Raw genomic sequence first — 21,656 nt, forward strand, 5'->3', positions numbered from 1 at the left:
GGTCTACAAATCAGTGTAGGACTGCTTTTCTTGTGCTTAGAATCCTTCATCGGCCTTAAGCTTTGGGAGAGAAGCACGAGAATTTGAGCTGGCCACAAGGTGGCGCAAAACGCCAAGTCGACACATTTCATTTTCTCTTTTAGTCCCCAAGGGCTGAGGGGCACCTCTCAGAACCCAAGGGCTGAGACTCTCCATAGGGCTGGGGAAAGCCCTGTCCCCTAGCCAGACCTTAGAGAGGAGGTAGAAGCTCAACGCTAGGAGCTCCTCAGTTTGCCCCGGAATGTCCCAACCTCTTTTAGTTACCCCGAAACCAGAAACAACGCTGCTGTCTGTCCTCTGTCCACTCCTCCTAGACCCCAGGAAGAGAGGAGCAGAGAAAAACGGACAAGGTCATCACCGCGGGCACAAGAAGGGCAAAGGTGGCTTTGGGCGTCCTTTCTTTCCTCAGGCCTCTCCTGCTGCCTGCTTTTTCCCTTCTCTCCTCACAGAAACATCCGTGGACCTCTTTTTGTTGAAGTGGCACAAAAGCAAAGCCTGGTGTCGTCACTGTGGGTGCCAGACAAGGGATTTTCGTCAACTGAGGAATCCTGAGTACGGTGGAAGTTGAAGTCTGTAGCGACTAGACTCCATACCTTTCTCCCATCTTCCCTCCCTGCTCGGAAATCCTCTAGGTGTCCTCCGCTGAGGTGGGATTATCTAGGCTCACACAGGCCTCTTCCTGGGTGTCAGCTGCACCTGCTTTGCGAGGGATTATCTAGGCCCTCACAAGCCTCTCCCCTACCTGCAGCATGGATGTCTCTCTGCTCCTCAACGTGGAGGGAGTCAAGAAGACCATACTGCATGGAGGAGTTGGGGAGCTCCCCAACTTCATCACTGGCTCCCGAGTGAGTATCTACCCCCCCCCACAGGGCCCCCACCATCCCTTTCTGTGTTTCAGCTGTTCCCAGGGCATTGCAAATAGCTTTTGGCTCTGCCCTAATGCAACCAGGCAGACCTTTGCTGGAATTGCCTGTCCTAGCCCCCCAGGCTGCTCTGCTTTGCCGTTTATAAACAGAATTTTTTGGTCATTTTCAGGGTAACTTTAGTGTGGGCTAAAGAGGATGGGTTTGTGGGAATGTTCCAGAGATACAAATGTCAAGTGAGTAGGAAGGAACCTCAGGAGTTGTGGTGTTTGTCCCCCTTGCTTTTGATGGGTTTCCCAGGTGGATGAACACATCCCTGGACATTTGAGTTTATTGGGGAAGGAACTTCTGACCCTTGGCTGTGAGAAATGAGCATGGGATTCGATGGAAAGGATTGCATGGGGATAGTCTGAGGCACCTTATCTTAACAGGTGTGGGCGAGCTAACAACAAGGACAGCTCTGGAGCCTGTGGCGGTGGGGGGGGCGCTGCTGGAATTTGGGAGGTGTGTCTGCTTATGGGCCTTCTGCTCTGTCAGGTGACCTTTCATTTCCGAACAATGAAGTGCGATGAGGAGCGCACAGTGATTGACGACAGCAGGCAGGTGGGCCAGCCCATGAGCATCATCATCGGCAACATGTTCAAGCTGGAGGTGTGGGAGACCCTGCTGACGTCCATGCGGCTCGGAGAGGTGGCCGAGTTCTGGTGTGACACCATCGTAAGTAGGCTGCGTGGCTCTTTCTCCATTGGGCTCCCTCACAGTCTTCCTAGAGCTCTCAAGGCTCAGGAAAGTTAGGGTAAAACAAGTCTCTGCAGGTGAAGCCTCAGTCCGCATTCTCTGCCATTACAAACATGGCACCCAGCCCTCAAAGTGGCCTCAAAGTGATGTGGAGGGGGAGAGTATGGTTGGCTTGGGAGTTCTGGGAGCATGAGGCCTTGTATGGTGGGAGAGGGCCCCTCTTCCTTTTTTGCTCAACATTGTAGATCCTGGAGACTTGTGCCATGGGCACTTTTTGCCCTCCCCATACTCCCTATACTAACAACTCGTTGACACAGTTCGTATTTACAGCAATCATAAACCGTCTTTACAACTTCTTGTTTTGTGATTTGGAGAGACAAGTGTTTCTTAGAGAAACTTTCAAACACGCAAAATTCAAGAAAAAAAAAAAAGTTGTTCCTGCTGCCTAGGCCTGCCACTATCAAATCCATGACCCTATCTTGTATCCTCTTCCTTCCAGGGTACTCCCCTTCCTTATCCCGCATGATGTGGGCAAATTCCAGACATCATGCCAACTCCTATGGGAATGCTAGAATTTGTGACTTTGAAATTATAGGACATTTAAAAAACTCACAGTATCATAATTAAATCTTCAGAAAACCCAAACAGTCTCTTCATGCTTTCTAATTGCCTGGCACGGTTAGAATTTTCTGACCATCTCATTTACTGCCTTTTAAAAGATTTTTATCTCCCAAGTATGTGTACACATGTGTATCTATGTGCATCATTCACGCAAGTGCATGTGCTCAAAGAGAACAGAAGAGGGTGTTGGGGCCCCAGGAGCTGGGGTTGCAGATGGTTTTGGTGTGTTGTACAGGCAATTCAGCTGGCCTGCCACTAGGGTCCTGAAAAAGTCCTGTGTCAGTACTTGCATCCTATGACATCATCTGGGTCAGGTGCTTATGGCCAGTCTGTCTCTCCCTATCTCTCTCCCTCTCTCTCTTGCTCCTCTTTTGCTCTCTCCTCCTTTTCTGTCTGGGCTTCCCCTTCCCCATCCCCTCTTTCCTCTCTCTCTCTCCCTCTCCACCCAATAAATATCTTTCATACCAGCTCTCTCCTATGCATGGTATATTTTTAAATATGTCCCAACATTTGGTGTTGCGACTCAGATATAGGTCCTTCTAGCTGCCATGCGGGACTGGCCAGCTACGAGGTCATACTGCCTGGGGTGCTAGAATCCTATTTTATTTGGATTTTCCTGCTATGACAGATTTGGTCTCAACCCCTCTGGCACCTGGCCGAGTACATAGCCCATCACTGCTGCTACCCTTGGACCGCCGGTTCCTGCCGCAGTGTGCCAAGCCACCATGGTCATTGTGTACCTGTCCCTCTGCCTGTGGTCGCTCTCTCGGTTTTGTTTTTTTTTTTTTTTTTTTATAAATGAGTAGCATTTCCGTGTTCAGTTAGGATCCAAACAATGTCAATGTGTTAGGCTTTGGCAGTGTGGCGCTGTGTCTCCTCTCTCCCTGGGCTCTCCGGCCTCTTCTGGGCTGTGGAGGGAACTGGGTTGTGGAGGGTTGTGGTCTGGTAGAGATGCATATTTGGATTCTGCTGGTTGCTTCCAAAGGTAATTGTCTGACATCTTCCTTTATTTCTTGTAGTTTTGAAAAAAAAAATGAGTTTTAGCCTAAAGGGCTTGAAAAGATTCTAATTGTTTCTTCCTCCTCTCCTTCTCACCCCTTTATTTTTGTGCAGAGTCTCTTTTGTCCAGGCTGTGTAGATGTGTAGATGAGGATGGCCTTGAAGTTCTGATCCTCCTGTCTCTACCACCCAGATTCTGCTCTATGTAGTACTAAGGATCAAACCCAGGGATGTGTGCTCGCCAGGCAAGCACTCTACTAACCGAGTTCCACCCCAGCCTTTGTTTAAAGTCACAGATATCTCTGTGAACTTCTCACCCAGGGCCCCACTGTGCCTGCCTATCTCATGCATGATTAAGATTGATGGGTGAGTTTAGGTGTTGACAAGCTGAGCAGTCCATCACAAAGCTCCCCCTGGATTTTCACAGTGGATGGTGGATAGATACTCTTTACTTCATGGGGAGCTAATGACCTTTTTGAAAGAGCAGTTTGGAGGAGAGATAGATTGCATTTGAGATGTATTCTATAAGTGTGGAGTGACCTGGAGAGATTCTCTCTCCTCTTGCCACCATGTCTTCTCATCTGTAAATGAACAAATGGCATGTTGAGGCCTATTTTGAGAGTCTCAGGATATGGTATAAATGAGCAGAAGTCATAGTATGTATAAGGTGATTAAAAGGGAGAAGCTGTTATTTTGAGCTAGAAGAATATTGGAGATTCCTTCAACCTGCTTCAGTTTGAACAAGTTGAGGGGCAGGATCAAGTGGGATCCTTAGCCTTCTTGTTGGTGCCTGCATTTCTAATAGAACCAGACTACAGAGCCGCCCTCTACCAGCAGGGGATGCCATGCCTCACAGTACTCCTGTGTGTTCTCCAGTACACAGGAGCTCAGTATCTTTTCTTTGCAACAGGCCCAGTGTTACCTTTTTTTATCTTAATGTCCTTTAACTTAACAATGTATCCCTGCCAGTTCAGGACTTCATCCAGTTGGTTTATTCTGTGATATGTTAACTAGAACCATCCCTCTTGCCTTTGCTCTCAGTAAGGCACTCCTGACCTTGTGATACCTCTGTATACCTACTTCAGGCTTTTTGTTCTACAAGGATTTGTCACCAGCAAAAGCTTCCTACCTCCTTGGAGTGCATATTTGCTAATGTGGTAGGCTGCATGAACAGAAGTCAGTCAATACGATCTTGATTAGTTGATTGATCTGTTGTTTGCAAAGCCTCAAGCTGCTGCTTCCTCCAGGAGCTGTCTTGTGACTCTGTTGTCTTTTGGCCACTTCAGCAGTCAAAGATGTGCATCTCATAGTTGGTAATTTTTAGAACATAATGACTGTTGGTTTTCCCAGTGCTCATGGCTTTTATGAATGTGCATGTGGATCACTTGTCTACCTATACAGCCATACTTTATCCAGCAATATCTCCATCTGTCTACTTATCTATCCAGGCATCAGTTTATTTATCCTTCTCGTCAACCAATGTTCAGTCAAAATCCAGTCTTTCATCACTAAACCTCCCACACTCCCATATATTTATCCATCTACTCACTCACTCATCCATCCATTGTTGAATTAAGGGTTTTTTCTATGCCCCCTCTAACTCTCAAATAATAAGATGGATAACTGTTACATTTATTAACAAGCTTCAAAGCATTATAGCTGGGCAGATTCTCATCTAGTCTAACTCAACTATGCTAGCCTGGCTACTTCCCAGCCATGTGCCCTGTTACCTGTCCTTTAGTCACTCTGACCACTCCTGCTCCATATTTGTCTTTACGGTAACTCCACATGGCCTGATGACCTTCTCTCCTGTCTCCCCACCAACCTGAGACCCCAAGACTAGAAAGTCTTGCTTACTGTCTCCTCTGCCCAGTCATTGGCTCTTAAGCTTCTTTATTAACCAATCAGAGATAATTGGAGAACATTCTTTCCACAATATTGAAATAGGAAATTCTTTGACAATCATGACAATGCCCATGTCTGCACTGCAACCTGATCTTGGGGCACAGAAATCAGCATGTGAGCACACAGTGAACCCCAACAATGCATCCATCCATCCATCCATCCATCCATCCATCCATTCACTCATCAAGTTTTCCTTCCCACGTCTCAATTCAATCAATGTTCATTTACAATTAAGATTCTTTGTTTTTGTTCTTGTCTGTGTGTCTGTGCATTTGTAGGGGTCAGAGGTCATGACCAAACTTGGATGGCCATCCTCACCATCCACTTTTTTTGAGATGATCTCTTGTTGCTCACTGCTGAGTACACCAGGCTAACAGGCTTTCGAGTTTCCAGGGATTCTTCTGCTTCTGCTTTCCATCTGCCACCAGGGATCTGAACTTGGGTCCTCACACCTGTGCAGCAAGCACTTTCCCCACCTTCCACAATTTCTTTAGCACCAACAATCCAGTTTTTTTTAAACCACTGTCTTTATACTGTATATTATTTTCTCTGATTTCTTCCTCCTCCTCCCCCTTTCTTTCTTACATTCTCAAGCCTTTACTAGGCACCTGATTTGGCCTGTTTTCTGTGTTAGGAATGGTACAGGTGGTCTCCAACCCTGGAGGAACTGAATTCTGTAGGAGTAGACCCTTATCCCTTTAGAGTGCAAGGCAACCAGGACATGGCATAGAGAACAAGGTCAGAGTGCTATGGGGTCACAAAAGGGGGAAAGCTAACTGCTTTAGAGTCTTTGGAGAACTTCTCCAGGAGGGTGACACTGGCTTTGGTTTTGAAAAATAAGTAGGAGATCACACGCTGTGCTGACTAGTTTTATGTCAACTTGACACAAGCGAGAGTTATTTTAGAAGAGGGAATCTCAACTAAGAAAATGCTCCCACTAGATTGGCTTGTAGGGGCGTTTTCATGATTGATGATTGTCTTGGGAGGACCTAGGCCTTGTGGATGGTCCTGCCCCTAGGCTGGCAGTAGCAGGATGTTGGGTGATTGGATTCTGGACTCTAGTACAGCTCTGCACTCACCTGTTAACACTGTGTTTAGACAGTGGCAACAAACTTGAAAAACCAGACCCTCAAACTCAAAACACAGTGAAGGATGAAGGGAGGATCAAGCTGGGAGTCAGTGAATGTGCTCTGTGATACTGCAGGTGGCATCTTCCAGTGCAGACAGGGCCTTGGCCTCAGAGCAAAGAGGAAACCATGGTGCTGGACTCCCTGATTGGCTGAGTCCTCAGAAGCCTAGAGCCCAAGGTGACAATGCCAGTCCCTATAGCCTGGATCCCTCTCTTTCTCAAAGTTGCTTCTAGGAAACTGAAGGCCTGCCTTGTCCCCAACATTGGCTCCTTTCTCTGGATTCTCTCCTGCTCCTGATGTCATTCTACAAGCCTGGGCATGAGATGGGGCCTGCCAGGTTGACAGGTGTCTAGCAGGGTACAGCCTTGGTTGGAGGTCCTGCTCTAATGGCTTCAGTGGGTTCCTCCTAGAAGCAAGTTGGTAGGAGGTGGGTGCTCCCTCCCTTAGCCTTGCCCTAATCCTTCAGGCACCTGCCATCTGGCCTTGCCTCTCAGAAGTCAGCCCAGGGCATCTGGGCTAATCCAGGCCAGTGGGGGTGGGGAAGGTGACCTTCAACCTTCAGCTTCTGTCCTCTCCACCAGTACCAGAGGGACTGAAATTGCTTTGAAGGGGTCTGTGCTGGGCAACTTCACCTCTGTGGAGATTTGCTCTGAGGCTCAACTGGAAAGCTGAGGCCCAGCATGGAGCAGGCCTTGCTGAACCCCAAGGTCCAACTCCAACTGGATGGAGTTGAATCAGACCAGCTATGCCTTTGCATTGTCACATTTGATGGCTCACTCAGATCTGGGACCCTGCTCCCTCCACTGCTGCATGCTGGGAGCCTTGGGCTGGTGGGGCTCAAGGGTTCCCTGCAGGAAGAAATGTGCTGTACTGACCTGTACTGGCTATAGAGGCAATCTGTGGCTGAAGTCACAGCTTGAGGCAGGTTTGGATGCCGCCGTGCTGATCCACGCCTAGCTGTGTAGTCTTGAGCAAGTTGCTTAACCTCTCTGGGCTTCTGCGTTATTTATCATCTGTAGCACAGGGATAGTCACAGTGGCTCTTTTGATGGGTGGTCATAAGGACTAGAGCTGCTGACCAGTATAAAGCAGTTGTTGGTACACCAAGAAACGGAGTTATTCTGGGGGTGTCCTGGGAGAGCTGGACTCTGTTTTGAGGGGTGCAGCATGGGCCGGGTGTGACCTGACCTGGCTAGATCTGAACAGACAGCTGAGACTGCCCCTCCATTTCTCCTGCAGCACACAGGTGTCTACCCTATGTTGTCCCGAAGCCTGCGGCAGTTGGCTGAGGGCAAGGATCCCACAAACTGGCATGTGCACACGTGTGGGCTGGCCAACATGTTTGCATACCATACTCTGGGCTATGAGGACCTGGATGAGCTGCAGAAGGAGCCACAGCCTCTCATCTTCCTGATCGAGCTGCTGCAGGTGGGAGCCAGGTGTGGGAAGCTGGCCCAGGTCAGGACAGGATGCAGCCCTCCCATCCATGGCCATTTCACATGACTCTGTATAAAACAAGAGGTTGGTCAGGGACCCCAGCAGAACTCAAAGCTGCAAACACCCTCTCCCACCAAAAGAAAAGCTCATTTAGAATCAATGTTTGAAAACCGAGATTTAATCTTATTTTTGAAGCATTTTTTATTGAATTGGTCATCTGCTTCCATTTCTGCAAGATTTAAAGCTGCATCTTCTTCCATGGTTCCTGTGATTTGTGGGTTTGGGCTTGAGTCTGGCACAGTGAAAGACCCTGCATGGAGCTGGAAGAACTAGGCTTAAGATCAGGTCAGAACTTATGACCAACGTTGAGGGGTAACCTGAGGGTTGTATGGGAGAGTAAGCTAAAAAAGAACAGCCGTGTCTGTGCGCTGAGCAAGAACATCCCTTCCAAGATGCTCTTTGTAGAACTACATGTTTGTGTTATTATGATGACAAATTCCCACCAGATGGCAATAAAAGCGTCTTGTGCTAACACAGTGAGTGCTCATGACAATTTTCCAACTATTGAAAGTAACTCTCCTAAAGAAAGCAGCCTTTTCACAATTTACCCAAAGGTACTGACTTGCTTAGGGCAGGGCTGGGCCTTGTTGTTTCCTTCCTCTGTTCTCAAGGTCTTAACCAGCCTGACACTGGTGTGGAGCGCCACTGTGGGACATGGCAAACCTTGGGGCGGTCTTGACTGGTCCTTGACTGGCTAACACGCAGCTTCTGGGCTAGGTGGAGGCCCCGAATGAGTACCAGCGGGAGACGTGGAACCTGAATAATGAAGAGAAGATGCAGGCTGTGCCTCTCCTTCATGGGGAAGGCAACAGGCTCTACAAGCTGGGCCGCTATGATCAGGCTGCCACCAAGTACCAGGAGGCCATCGTGTGCCTGAGGAACCTTCAGACTAAGGTGTGGGTTTACCTCCGGCTGGGAGGGCTGAGATGAGCTTTATGGAGCTGGTGGCTGAGCTTCTGTTCCACAGGAGAAGCCCTGGGAGGTTGAGTGGCTGAAGCTGGAGAAGATGATCAACACGCTGATCCTCAACTACTGCCAATGTCTGCTGAAGAAGGAGGAGTACTACGAGGTCCTGGAGCACACTAGTGACATTCTACGACACCACCCAGGTGCAGCCCTGGCAGGGGTGGGGAGATGGGGTTGAAGGAGTAGGAGTGAGGCTGAGGGAGTGGGGGTGGGGGACTGGGAGTAGGGGAGTGAGAGTGAGGGAGTGGGAGGGGGTAGGGCAAGCCAGGCCCCAGACACCTTCCAAGGCCTTAGTGGAGACCTTTCCCGCCCTGTAAGGCACAGAAACTTGTCTTCCCCCAGTGGATTTCCCTGAGCCTGCAACTGCACTGTATGTGCTTCTGGGTGGGTGATATTTACTGGGGGAGGCGCTTGTTTCAGACTTCGGCTGACTGTCTAGTCCATGCTCACTTGGCACTTGTGATTCTCCTGCCGTGGCCTCCAGAGCTCTGGGCTTTTAGGTGTGACCCATTAAACCAGGCTGTAGGGAGGTGGTTTTAAGATCTTATTTATTTTTATGTTTTCAAATGTGCATATGGCTGTGTATGAATCTGGAGTAGCAGCCAGGCTTTGAAAGGAGGCCAGCAATCTAGAGACAAATGTGAAGTCGACGCTGAAAGCCAGCCTGTGGCAGTGTCTGAGAAGGTTTTTGACTAATGCTAAGAGTAACAGCACACGCTTGCTCCACATACGAAGTCCTCCACCATTAGTATCGCACTGAGCCTCACAGGGGCTCAGATAGGTCAGGTCCAAGGACAGGGTCTGATAGTCACAAAGGTTGGGTCCTCAGTGGGAACAATAAGGAGTTCTGAAAATGAAATTGGTCAAAAGACTTGGGGAGGAGCGGAGGCTGGGAGGTCTGATGCCAGGGCTCTCTGGGGAGGGCTGGCTGGGTGCAGCTTGCTCCTCCCTGCAGGGATTGTGAAGGCCTACTATGTGCGCGCACGCGCCCACGCGGAGGTGTGGAATGCTGAGGAGGCCAAGGCGGACCTGGAGAAAGTGCTGGAGTTGGAGCCATCCATGCGCAAGGCTGTTCTCAGGGAACTGCGGCTGTTGGAGAGCCGCCTGGCGGACAAGCAGGAGGAGGAACGGCAGCGCTGCCGGAACATGCTGGGATAGGCTGGGCTGGGCCGGGCTAGGTTAGGCTAGGCTAGACTGCCTTAGGTTGGGTAGGAGCTGCAGGATGAAGCACTGGGCTGAGGGCTGGGGCTATGGACTGGGGCACCATGCCCACACTACTCTACTTGCTGCATGGCGCTTCAGGGCAGTGTCCTTGGCTACTAGGAGGCTGCCCGTGAGTCCTCTTCACTCCGACAACTTGCAGGCCACCAGTGTAGCAGGCATAGTCTGGGCATTCCTGGTTCAATCAATCAGGGCTTAGATGTCACTTTTTAGCACAGATTCATGCTAAATTATATTAAGACTAATTTCTGAGGGTTGGGATATAGCTCAGTGGTAGAGAGCTTGTTTAGCAAACCTGGAGTCCTGGCGTTTAACTCCAGCATAAATAAATAGATATACACATACATAAATGCATTTTGTGGGATCAAAGTCATAGCTGTCCATGGGAAATCAAAAGCACCCTCCAAAGGCCCCCAAATTAACAAAGGGCACAGGAAAGCTACCATTCTTCAGCTCAGGTGTAATAATCAAACTTATTTTAACTTGTGTGTTTATATGCTGCTTGGATACAGGTTTCCAAGGAGGCCAGATGAGGGCTTGCAGTCCTGTAAAGCTAGAGTTACAGGTGTCTGTGAGCTGCCCTGTGGGTGCTGGGAACCAAACTCGGGGCCTCTGGAAGAGCAGCAAGTGCTCTTAACTGTTCTCCAGTCACAAATTAAAAATATTTTTAATCAGCACTCACAGTATTAGTTTTCATTGTATTGTTTTCAAATAAAATTAGTTTTTAAAAATTCTCCCCCAACCCTTTCCATCATGCCCCTCTGCTTCCATTTTAGTCTGTATCATGCTCCAGTACTGATTTCAACTGGGGCTCCCGCACCCTTTCTCCTGGGCTTAGGTAGCTGTATTTTGGGATTTCTGATTCTCTTGGTTCTTTTTTGTCATTTTATAGTGGCGAGACATAAAACCTCTCAGAATGTCACTGACCTCGGTGCCTCTGGGGACTCCCAGGAGAGGGTGACAGTGCCAGAAGCCACTGTCTGGGACATACTTCCTTTCCCACCATGCTTACAGTTAGCATCCACCTTGAGCTCTGCAAACAGATGAGGTCTCTGCCTGGTGCTCAGGCTCACTCCAAAATCTGAAAAAAAAAAAAAAAAAAAACCCGAAAAAAACAAATCAATAAACAACATTTGCATGATTGTGGCTGTGCCAGTGTGTTCCCTGCTGGGCTTTGATTGCAATTCTCCCAATTCTTTGATCTGCAGGCCACCAGAATGAGGGTGCTCCTGGCAACTAGAGGTTAGCGCTCCTAGCCTAGGAGGTAAGGTGGCTCACTGAGTCTCCTAGGCCACCTGTGTCCATGGCGAGCGGGAGTCGGGAGAGGACAGAGGAAGGGACGCCGTGATCTGCAGAAGCACAGGGAGGAGTGTCATGAGGCCACAGAGCCCTGGATTGTGAGCAGGAGGGAGGACAGAAGGACCTCCCTCACCCCCCGCAGCGCTGCCCCAGGAGCCTGGATGGTACACAGCACTGAAGCATCTCTGAAGTACTTGAGGAGCAAGAAGCATTGAAGGGCCAGAAATGATGGCTCCAGACTTCCCCTCTCCTCTCCTCCTCCTCTCCTCCACCCACCCCCATTCTCTCCTCTCTTTCCTTCCCCCTTTCTTCTATCCTCTCTCTTTCCACTATCCTCTTTCTTCTCACTATGAGGCCTAGGATGGCCCGGAGCTTTGCAGTCCTCCTGTGTCTACTTTCCAAGTGCTGGAACAGCAGGCGTGGGATTGTCTGGAATGCTTTTTCATGCGCTGTCCCCTCCATTGCATTCCTTCTGCAGACAGAGAAGATCTCACCTTGTTTGTCAATATACAGCTCATAGCTTCCAAGCTTCCCAACATGGACAATGCCCCAAATCATCTCAGGGCCCTGCTTGGTCTTATCTGGCTCTCTTAAGTGGAGATCCTTGCTTCTGATGCCCCAGGATATTTATAAGCCTAAGAACAAAGAAGGCTGGGGCGCAGAACAACTGTAGACTACAGTGTGGGGTACACTGGAGAGAGTCCTCTTGTCACTGGCACCCAAAGATGATGAGGGAACAATGAAAGTCCTTTTTTTTTTCTTTTTTCTCACTAGCACAGAAAGTGTGCTTCGGAAGTGGCAGAGATGAGGTCAGTTATCCATCCATGGCCCTGCTGCTTGCCTGGGATTCCTTATGTGCTCTGAAAATAGTCTCCTATGAGGACCTGGCTGGAAGAATTTGAGGTGTGTATGTGTGTCTCACAGGTAGCCCCCTAGGAGGTTCCTTTCTTAAAATCTAACCAGACGGTGCCGTTTTCAAGAGGCCAGCAGGGGGCAGCAGATAACAAGCAGCTTGAGGTGCCTGGGGGTCTGATGACATTCTCCATCTCCTTTGACCACTCCTGATACCTGCAGAGTGGTCACAGCCAAGAGGACACTTAGACCCATAGAATGAGATCACTGAAAGACTAGGGGCCCAGGGACAGCCTAGTTCCCATTGGCTTTGTAAACATTGGGAAACCGAGGCTTGGAGAATCAAACCTGGTAGACCCCAGATGAGCACTCAGGTTTTGCACTACTGACTAGAACTTTTTGTGCTACTTTGGGCTGCTTGGCAGCTGGTCCATGCTGGGAATGATGCATTAGAAAGGGAGAAAGAAGGGGAGAAAACTGTAAAACTCACACAATGAAGCATTCTGCATGGGAACAGTTAGAAAGGCCAAGACAGGGTCCTGTGTAGATTCCTCAGCCATCTTCTCTCCTCTTAGAGTCAACACAGCCTAGTTAGGGTATTTGAGCCAGGTGTGAGCCGCTGTTTGAACTGTGTCCTAAACTGTGTCCTAAAGACCCAGTGACTCTCTGGTCATATGGGGTTCTCCCATCCTTCTCCGGTATGCTAGGACCTGTAGCTGCTGTAAGCAAGGTACTACAAACAGTGGCTGAAAATGACACAACTCTTCTAGTTCTGAGGACAGAGGTCCTGGAATGGGCCAGCCTGCAGTCCTTTATAGACTCTCCTGGGAGAATCTGCCTTGCTTTCTCCAGCTTCTAGAGACCTCTATACTCATTGGCTCCTGGCTCCCTCCTCCCCATCCAAACCAAGACTGGGAACATCTTCCAGTCTCTCTGTGTCCCTGGCCTGTCACCATCTCTGTGTCTCTGACCTTTCCATCTTTCCCTTATGGGACCCTTGGTATGATGCTGGGCCTACCTGGATAGCTCAGCACACTGTCCCCACCTTGGCACTCTTGCATTGACCACACTTTCAGTCTGGTACCGTGTAAACTATATGCAAGCTCTGGGAATGGGGAAATGTGCATGACTGGGGGAGGGCATCACCCATCTCAGCACTGTCAGCTAGTCTCCACTGTCCTCATCCACCATGCTATGTTCCCTGAAGCCTGTATACACACACCATGGCTCCTTCACCTCTATTCTGCTTGGATTGACTAACAAGTGGTTCCAGGAACTCCTCAGGTAGAATGGAGATTTGTGGGCATTTGTTTCTCCAAGTTCCTCCTTCCTGGATTTAGATGGGCAGCTGCTGTGATCTTTGATCCCTGGTCCCAATGGCTTCCTGGCTCTAGCTTTTGAAGACCCTAGAGTGTACATGGGCCCTTCAAACCTGCATGTGGCCATGGATCCCACTCTCTAGTCTCCTGATGTTTACCATCCCATGTTTCTTCCACTTTCCTTCATCTCCTCCATTGTACACTCACAGATCTTTTGAATGGATCCACTCCACTTCTGTCAGGTATCCTTCAGGCTGGAGGGCAGTGGCAGGGCTGAGAGTGAGCCAGCAACATGTTCAGGTGGCATAGTCAGGCAAAGCAGAGTCAGGATTGGACTTCAGCCAATCCAGAACTCACAAAGGGGACTAGAGGTGTCATTCTCCTTTCTTATTTCATCCTCACCCCTTAGTGGAACTTCTCTCTGTAGATATCATCTTATGGCTTCAAGTGAAGGACTGTTTTCTGGGAACACAGTCTTAGGGTCCATATCATTGCAGGTGGGACTCTGCAAGTGTGACAAGCTCATGTCTAGTGTTTGCTTGTCACGAGGCCAAGGCACCTGTGAGAAACAGCAGGGCAGCCTTGGTCATGTTGAATCGACAAAACAGTTCAATAGCTCTGTGTTTTACAGAGGGATTGCTTAGCAGCAGAGGAGTGTAATAACCATAAACCCCCGACTGTCTTCTCCTCACCTCAAGATGGGCCTCATAGCTCCACTTGTCACAGGAGCCACCATTCTGGGAGGCAGGTAGCCCACCTACGTTGGTCACACAGCTATAAGGGGCAGAGGCCAGAAGTGATGTACAGGGTTAGGGCCTGTGTGAAAGGTCATTAGGTGGGTGTGGGATGAACAGAACTTGGTTCTCTCTCTCTCTCTCTCTCTCTCTCTCTCTCTCTCTCTCTCTCTCTCTCTCTCCCTCCCTCCCTCTCTCCCCACAGGTTATGTGGCCAAGGTTATCCTTAATCTCTGGATCCTTCTGCCTCTACCTCAAATGTGTTCGAATTACTGGCATGTATCACCATGCCTGGCTGACACTTCTTTTAATTTCCTGTAGGCCATTGTTCTTGACAGTAGTTTAGGGTGAGAGGAGCCTGAGACACAGGGGCTACTGTGTCTTACCTATAGTAACTATTGTCACATGATTTTCTGGGATGCTAAGAAGAAATGTTTGTTCACCCCAAATAGAGACAATATGAGAAGGCTGAAAAGATGCTGCTTAAGTTCTGCTTGATAGACCAATGAGCATGCTTGGGTTTCTTATAGAGCATGGGGCACTCCAGGGCAGCTACTCTATGGGGAAGTCCTCTGGGCAACTCATGGGCAGCTATACACTGAAGAGTCCCACCCCACTCAAATTTTTACCTCAGGGAAGAGAGGCCCTTGATCCTTCTAGTGCAAAGCCAGAGAATCCTGGCATCATCATGGCATCATGACAGTCTTCAGGAGGCTGGTGTCCAGTATTACTTTCTCTGACAGCTGGCATCTGGGCTCTCCCTCCCTGGACTTGCCAGGTTTTGTAGCTGGAGGCACCATGTTGAACGTCATGGTCTGTGAGGGTAGTATCATACTGCTTGTTGGGGAAGCCATTTGGAGTTCTGCCTTTTCCCTCCCACTTCTTCCCTGAAGGAAGCACCCATGCTTACTTCCCATGTCCTGAGTCTGCTCAGCAACTGGCCTAATTTTGACCACTCTATCCTTTCTGCTATTCTCATTAGTGAGAGACTCTGATGAGCAAGGAATCTCACCTTCTCTCTCACCACCAATAAAAATATCTGCAGATGAGCTTGCATGCTTGTGCTTCCTCAGCATCGTCAAGGCTGGTGGCCCCACCCTCAGCAGTGCCGCAGGGCAGGGGTGGGATGCAAGCATGAGCCACTCATGTCTCTTCTCCCCCGAGAGAACCATGGACAACCCCTTGAAAAATTCATCTCCATGCTGCCTGGGGCAAAGACCCTTAGAAACGTACCAGTCTAACATGCTGCAGAGGGGGAAACTGAGGCTCAGCAACAAGAGTCCAAGAGGGAAGCAGAAAGTCTGGCAGGACAGGGCTGGACCATTTGTTGGCATCTGGTCTGGTCTGGTCATCTCTGTAAACTCATTCATGATCTTTAAGTTTTTTTTAAACTTCTTTTTTTAGATGACAGCAGTTTTATTTAGGTTTTAGATGCTGTTATTGCCTTGTTCTTGCAGCCCTGGGGATGGAACCCAGACCTTGCCCATATTGGGCAAGTGGTTGACCATTTGTAGCCATAGCCTCGCCGTTTTCTTTCTGTTGTAGCCTCTACTCTGCTGGCATTAGAGAGCTTTCTCCCGTGGCTATTATCGTTATTTCTGTGTGCCTGTATGTGTGTGGGCATGCATGTGTGGAGGCCAGAGGACAACCTGAGGGATCAGCTCTCTCCTTCTACCACGCAGGACCTGGGATCCTCATCTTGATGGCTGCGTGGGGATATGTGCACATGCGTGCAGGCACCCTTGGTGGCCAGAAGTGTCAGACCCTCTTGGAGGTGGAGTTACAGGCAGTTGTGAGCAGCTTGACATGGCTGCTGGGAACCAAACTCAGTTCCTTAGCATATATATATATGTTCTTGACTGCTGAGCCATCTCTCAAGCTCCCCCCTTGAAACTTTATTTTGTCTTAATTTCTTCTTCTCTTAAAAGCATCACTCCTGTTCTTCCCATCCTCCTCCTCTCTCTTCATTCCTTCATTTCTTTCTTTCTCTTTCTAAGATTTATTTTTATTTTATGTTTAAAGATATTTGTCTGTGTGTATGTCTCTGTACTTATTTGTGCCTTGTACTTGTAGAGGCCAGAAGAAGGCATTGGATCTTCTGGAACTGGAGTTACAGATGGTTGTTAGCTGCCGTGTGTGAACTGAACACTGACCCAGATTCTCTACAAGAGCAGCCAATGATCTTAACTTCAGCCCCTCCCTCTCATTTCTTTTGAGCCTCTGGCTTGTGGCCTCCCAGAGCAGGCTGCTGTTAGTCAGCTCCCCAGCTCCAAGACTCCCTTAGGAAGGGAAAGGGAGACAGCTTCTACCAGGCTAGGTTCCTGACCTCAGGCCTGCTAGATCCTGGTGTAGCTAAGGAGGCATGCAGACTCTGGCCAGTCCCTAGGTAGGGAAGGCAGAGGTTTATTTTTGTTTTTCAAGACAGGGTTTCTCTGTGTAGCTCTCTGTGTAGCCCTGGCTGTCTCGCTCTGTATACCAGGCTGGCCTGTTAACTCAGAGATCTGCCGGCCTGCACTACCACTGAGAAGGAGGTTTGGGTAATTCAGATTAAAAAAGCTTGGTGGTGGAAGGAACCTGCTAGCACCCCCTTTTGGCATATGGCTGTAAATACAGTACATATGTGCAGTGCTTACCAGTTCCCAGTAGATGGCAGGAAAGAGATGGAAGAAGGCACCTCTGTCTAATTTTCATAGTTCTCACACTGACCACGTCAGAAGCGGTGAGTCAGCCCAGTTGACCCATGGATTTTAGTTTTGAAAGGCAGGGCTTGGAGATGTCCAGTTCTGACTCTAGACAGTATCGGGGTGGGGGGAGTCCAAACTGGATGTGACAGCCAGATGATGCTGGGACCTTTTGTCATTCTTTCCAACTGAACATTATTAAAGCAGCTTATGAAAGAAAGTGGTTGGTTAATATAGAAGGAAGGGTATTGTGCTCTGGGCTGGCCACCCCAAAGGTTTGGAGAGGTTCTCTATTAATTTTTTAATTTTTTTTTTTTGAGGAGATTTTTATTCTTGGTGTTCTAGACAAATGAATCTGTCACCTGGGCTTCTGTATGGTAGGCAAAGATGAGTCTCATCTTTCAGCTGGAACAAGATTTCCTGCTCCTCTTAATAGTTTACTTGCATTTTGGTTTTTTACAAACCTTGATACTGATCTCTGTAGAATGAGCACAGGTTTAAACTCCCACTAATGGTGAAGAACGGCTCTCCCCTTTTCCACATCCTTTCTGACATTTGTTGTCATTGTTTCCTTGATGACAATTGTGGGGCAAAAAATATTCTCAAGGCAGTTTTAATTGTTATTTTCCTAGTGGCTGAGGGTGCCGAACACATTTTCAATAGTTATGGGCCATTCAAGTTTCCTTTTTTGAGAAGATGCGCTCTTTTCAGCACATGATTTCTTTTCGTCGGATGATTGTGTTTCTGGAACTTTACTTTCTGCTGAGCGTCCCCTCCCTCCACCCCCAGCCACGTTCCTCAAGTCGCCTGCAGAGGGCACTGTTGCAGGATGGCATTTTGGACCTCTATGAAGCCTGGACTGTCACTGCTCAACTGATTTAATCTTTTCAGCATTTTTTTTTTTTTTCCCTGAGACAGGGTTTCTCTGTTTAACAGCCTTGGCTGCCTGGACTCACTTTGTAGACCAGGGTGGCCCTGAACTCACAGAGATTCGTCTGCTGCTGCCTCCTAGAGTGCTGGGTTTACAGGCATGGGCTAACCACACTCAGCCTTTTCAGCAATTTTTACAGTGTACCTCCTACTTTATGGTTAGAGAATTTGAAGTAGGGTGTCCAGGGCCAGTGTTTACAGTAGGTGGACTTACTGGCTTCAGACTTGAGCTGTCATTCCTGATGTCCCTGCATCTCACAACTTGACCTGCAGCCTTCCCCTCTGAAACATTTCCCCTCTGCATGGCGGCATATCAGTGATCTTCAAAACTATGGTAACTGTTCTGTTCCTCTTTGGATCCCTTGGCTGTCCCCTTGCCTCTGACAAGGAGTCACTGTTGCCAGTCTGTGGCGATAATGCCATTTTCTGGTGCTAATGACCAGCCAGAGGTCCCCTCAGATACCATCTGAGAGACACCTGTCCTTATGTCTCCACATCTGAGCCTTGAATGTGGAGGCTGAGAGCAAGGGATAGTCAGACAGGACTGGGTTCCGAACCAGTTCTGAACATTTACTATCTGCATGACTGTTACACACACACACACACACACACACACACAGAGGCATGCATGAATGCACGCATGCATGAGCACAATTTTAGGTCTAAATTCTGTAGGTGAAAGAACATGATGTGATGCTTGTCTTTCCAAGTCTTGCTTATTCCAATTACTGATCTCTACTTCTACCCATTGTCGTGAGAATGTCATCATCATTTCTCTTTACGTATGGATAAAATCCTACCGTGCATGTGGCCACATTATCTTTCTCCAGTCATCTGTTGAGGCTCATCCAAGCTGGAGTGAGCAGGCACCTCTCCAGTGTGTTGTGGTGACATAGTCGGGTCATATGATGGCTCTATTTTTAACTCTTTAAAAAACATGTATTTATTTAGGAAGGGAGAAGGGATTTGCCACAGCACATGACAACATGAAGGGGTGGCTTCTCCCCTTCCAAAAGACAGTGGTTTGATACTGCAAGGCAGTTGGCAAGGCCTTAGCCATAGGCATGTTATTGGGCCTAAGGGCCTATTCCATCCTTGTGAAAGGGCATGCTACATTTTGTCCTTTCTTTCACACGTATTTTTACTTCCCCTACTCCTACACACTCCCATATTGACTTCCATAATGGTTACACAAGTTTACATTATCGTCAGCTGTGTGATTTTGTACAGTTTGCTCAACATCTCTGAGTTACTGCTTCATTTGCACACCGGTCTGAATTCTTGATAGGCTGACCTGACCATTGTGATACACAGTGTCTGCTTGTTAGGCACAACACCTGGAGTCTTTTGAGTTCACCTTGCTACACCTGGCATCCCTAGCCCTCCATCTTCTCAGATGGCCTCTGCATTCCCTACTAGATCTAGCTTTAGGTGACAGTGAACATGGCAGCTTCCCTGCTCTGCCAGCTCCACAATGAGGAATATCCAGCTTGTTGGCCTTGGAAGCTGCTGTTTGCTCTGTCAGTGTGCAACCTTTCACTATTGTCCTTTTCTGTGATAAATATTCCAAGTGGCCAGTGAGCAGCCTTCAGCTCTTTCACAGCTTCTTTTTAAGACCCCTTTGAGGAATTCAAAGCAAGACAAGTGACACAGACTCCTATCTCAGTATTCATCCTGCTAGTAACTTCACATCTGTCTTAGAAATACTGCTATTTCCTGTTCTGTGAAGCCACAGCTCTGGCTGACCCCTCCCGTCTGCACAGGAGTTCCCAGCTGCTGTCCTGGGAAGATCCTGAAAGATGTCCTTTGGCCTTGTAAGAGTAGGAGGCTTGGTGGGGGGGGGGGGGGCAGCAGCAGAGGGTTTTCCTCCTATCCATTAAGCTGCAGCTGTTCCTACAGTTGTTTCTTCCATCCCACCCAGGCCTCAATGGAAACCAGTGTCTGACTACAGGGTAGATGGAACGGGAAGGTGGGGAATTCTTGTCTATGTTACAATGACGTTTGCTTCCCTTGGTAAGGGTCTCCATTATCAAGGATGAGTAAACGAATTTGGTTATTTCTGGAGGAGTTAAAAGCAAATTGTGAGAAACCCCTGGCAGGCAAGGTAGATGTCCTGGAAGCTGCTCCCCTGACCCCTGGCAGCTGCCCTGTGCTTCTGGCTTCCATGACCTTTATCCTAGCTTGTGGATCAGGGTGGAGGCATGCAGACCACTTCTAGCCTTGGCTCAGAGAACCCTTATGAAACTCCTTCCTCTCTGCTCACCAAAAAGGTAGCAGTGTCTGGGAGGCTCCTGGGCAGATGGTGGAGCCTGGGTACACAGAAAACCTGGATGGAGAGGTGATTCATGCAACTGTGAGATGTAAACCAGTGTGCCTTTGTCCCGTGAGATGGCCTGCTGCCTTTCCAGACCACCTTCAAGTCTTTTTTATTGAGGATATCCGGTGTTTTTAGTCTGCTTTCTTAGTTAGAGCTTCTCTTGTTGTGATGAAGCACAGCGACTAGAAGCAATGTGGAGAGGAAAGGGTTTATTAACGTGCGGTTCCCTTCATCATCAAAAGCAGGAGGGCAGGGACTCACAGGGCGGGAATCTGGAGGCAGGAGCTGATACAGAGGCCAAGAGGGAATGTTGCTCACTGGCTTGTTCCTCACGGCTTGCTCAGCCTGCTATCTTATAGACCCCAGGACCACCAGTCCAGGACAGCATCCCCGCAAGGGGCTAGGTCCCCCCCAGCAATCACTATGTCTCTAATATCAGTCAGGGGCAGAGCAGATGGCAGTCCTTTCTTCATCCTAGCTTAATGCCTGGCTTGGTGGCCAAAGCTGTTTTATGCCTAGGACACTTAAAAATCACATCAAATCAAAGACAGACAGAGACCCGTGTTCAGCCATGATACACAGTGAGGGTGGGGGAAGGTGTCGGCAGACCTTCCCTCCACTCCACGGCACAGGAGGGCCACAGACACACAGACCCTGCCTACCACTCTGCAGTGCGTCGAGGGAGGAGGAAGACAGACCTGCTGATACCATACCACCCACAGACCTGCCCTCTGGTGCTCAGCACAGGTGGGCTGTACACATTGCTTGCCACCACACCACACAGCTCAGACTGAGGATGTCACTCAGGGCCTGGTCAGCCTGCGGAGGGAGCCACCACAGTGTGCGAGTATGTGGTGGACTGACTGGAGGTAAAGAGAGGTGGAGCAGCTTGAGCATTATGAAGAGAGGCAGACCCGGAGTGGGGGAGAGGAGTAGCCTGTTGTGGGTGGCCAGTCCGGCTACCTGGGGCCATGGTGAAGTCCCAGCCCAAGCTGAGGGCCATGTCTGGGTCTGTGGCTGCCCAGCAGCAGGGTCAGTGTTGATGCTCATATCACCATTAGAGAACATGTGGACGTCCCTGGCTAGGGCAGCCATGAAGATGTTCAGAGACTGTGTAGAGCTGTTGCTACCCTTCACTGGCTTTGGTGCTCCGGAGAACTGGCCCCACCTCTCACCAGAGATAGCACTCAGGAGAGGGGCCCTGTACCATTGAAGGACAAAGCTAAGAGGACTGGACATTTGAAGTCAGCCTGGTTGACATAGCAAAAACAGAACTCATACAAATGCCAGGGAGAGTAAGAGCCATCCTGGATCCTGGACAGGACATGGGCGTGATCTGTAGCAGTGTCAGAATGAGAGTTTAGGACACAGAGTGCAAATGCTGATAAGCATGGGGGTGGGGGGAAGGCCACTGGTTTGTGGATATCTGTCCATGGGGAAGGGGAGCTCTTACTTTGTGGGGGCACAGTTGCTTGTTGGGGAGGGAAGGGAGGCAGGGGCCTGGGGGAAGGTACTAGAGGGTAGGGTAGGGAAGAGCACACCCAGT

At 49.1% G+C, this 21,656-nt stretch overlaps 1 protein-coding gene and 1 non-coding gene across 2 annotated transcripts; one reads left to right on the plus strand and one right to left on the minus strand.

Moving 5' to 3' along the window:
* The first annotated feature begins 736 nt into the window (after window positions 1-736).
* On the plus strand, window positions 737-10,453 carry Aipl1 (aryl hydrocarbon receptor interacting protein like 1). Its single transcript, XM_021641672.1, has 6 exons — window positions 737-884; window positions 1,440-1,619; window positions 7,534-7,722; window positions 8,509-8,685; window positions 8,759-8,900; window positions 9,713-10,453. Exons 1-6 carry the CDS (start codon window positions 789-791, stop codon window positions 9,913-9,915), a joined length of 987 nt encoding a protein of 328 aa, XP_021497347.1. The 5' UTR covers window positions 737-788; the 3' UTR covers window positions 9,916-10,453.
* Window positions 10,454-18,804: 8,351 nt separating this feature from the next.
* LOC132646627 (U6atac minor spliceosomal RNA) lies at window positions 18,805-18,928 on the minus strand. Its single transcript, XR_009584881.1, has one exon. It is a non-coding gene; the product is annotated as a U6atac minor spliceosomal RNA (small nuclear RNA).
* Between the last annotated feature and the right edge of the window lie 2,728 nt (window positions 18,929-21,656).

Source organism: Meriones unguiculatus, chromosome 11 (genome assembly GCF_030254825.1).
Source record: "Meriones unguiculatus strain TT.TT164.6M chromosome 11, Bangor_MerUng_6.1, whole genome shotgun sequence".
NCBI lineage: Eukaryota > Metazoa > Chordata > Mammalia > Rodentia > Muridae > Meriones > Meriones unguiculatus.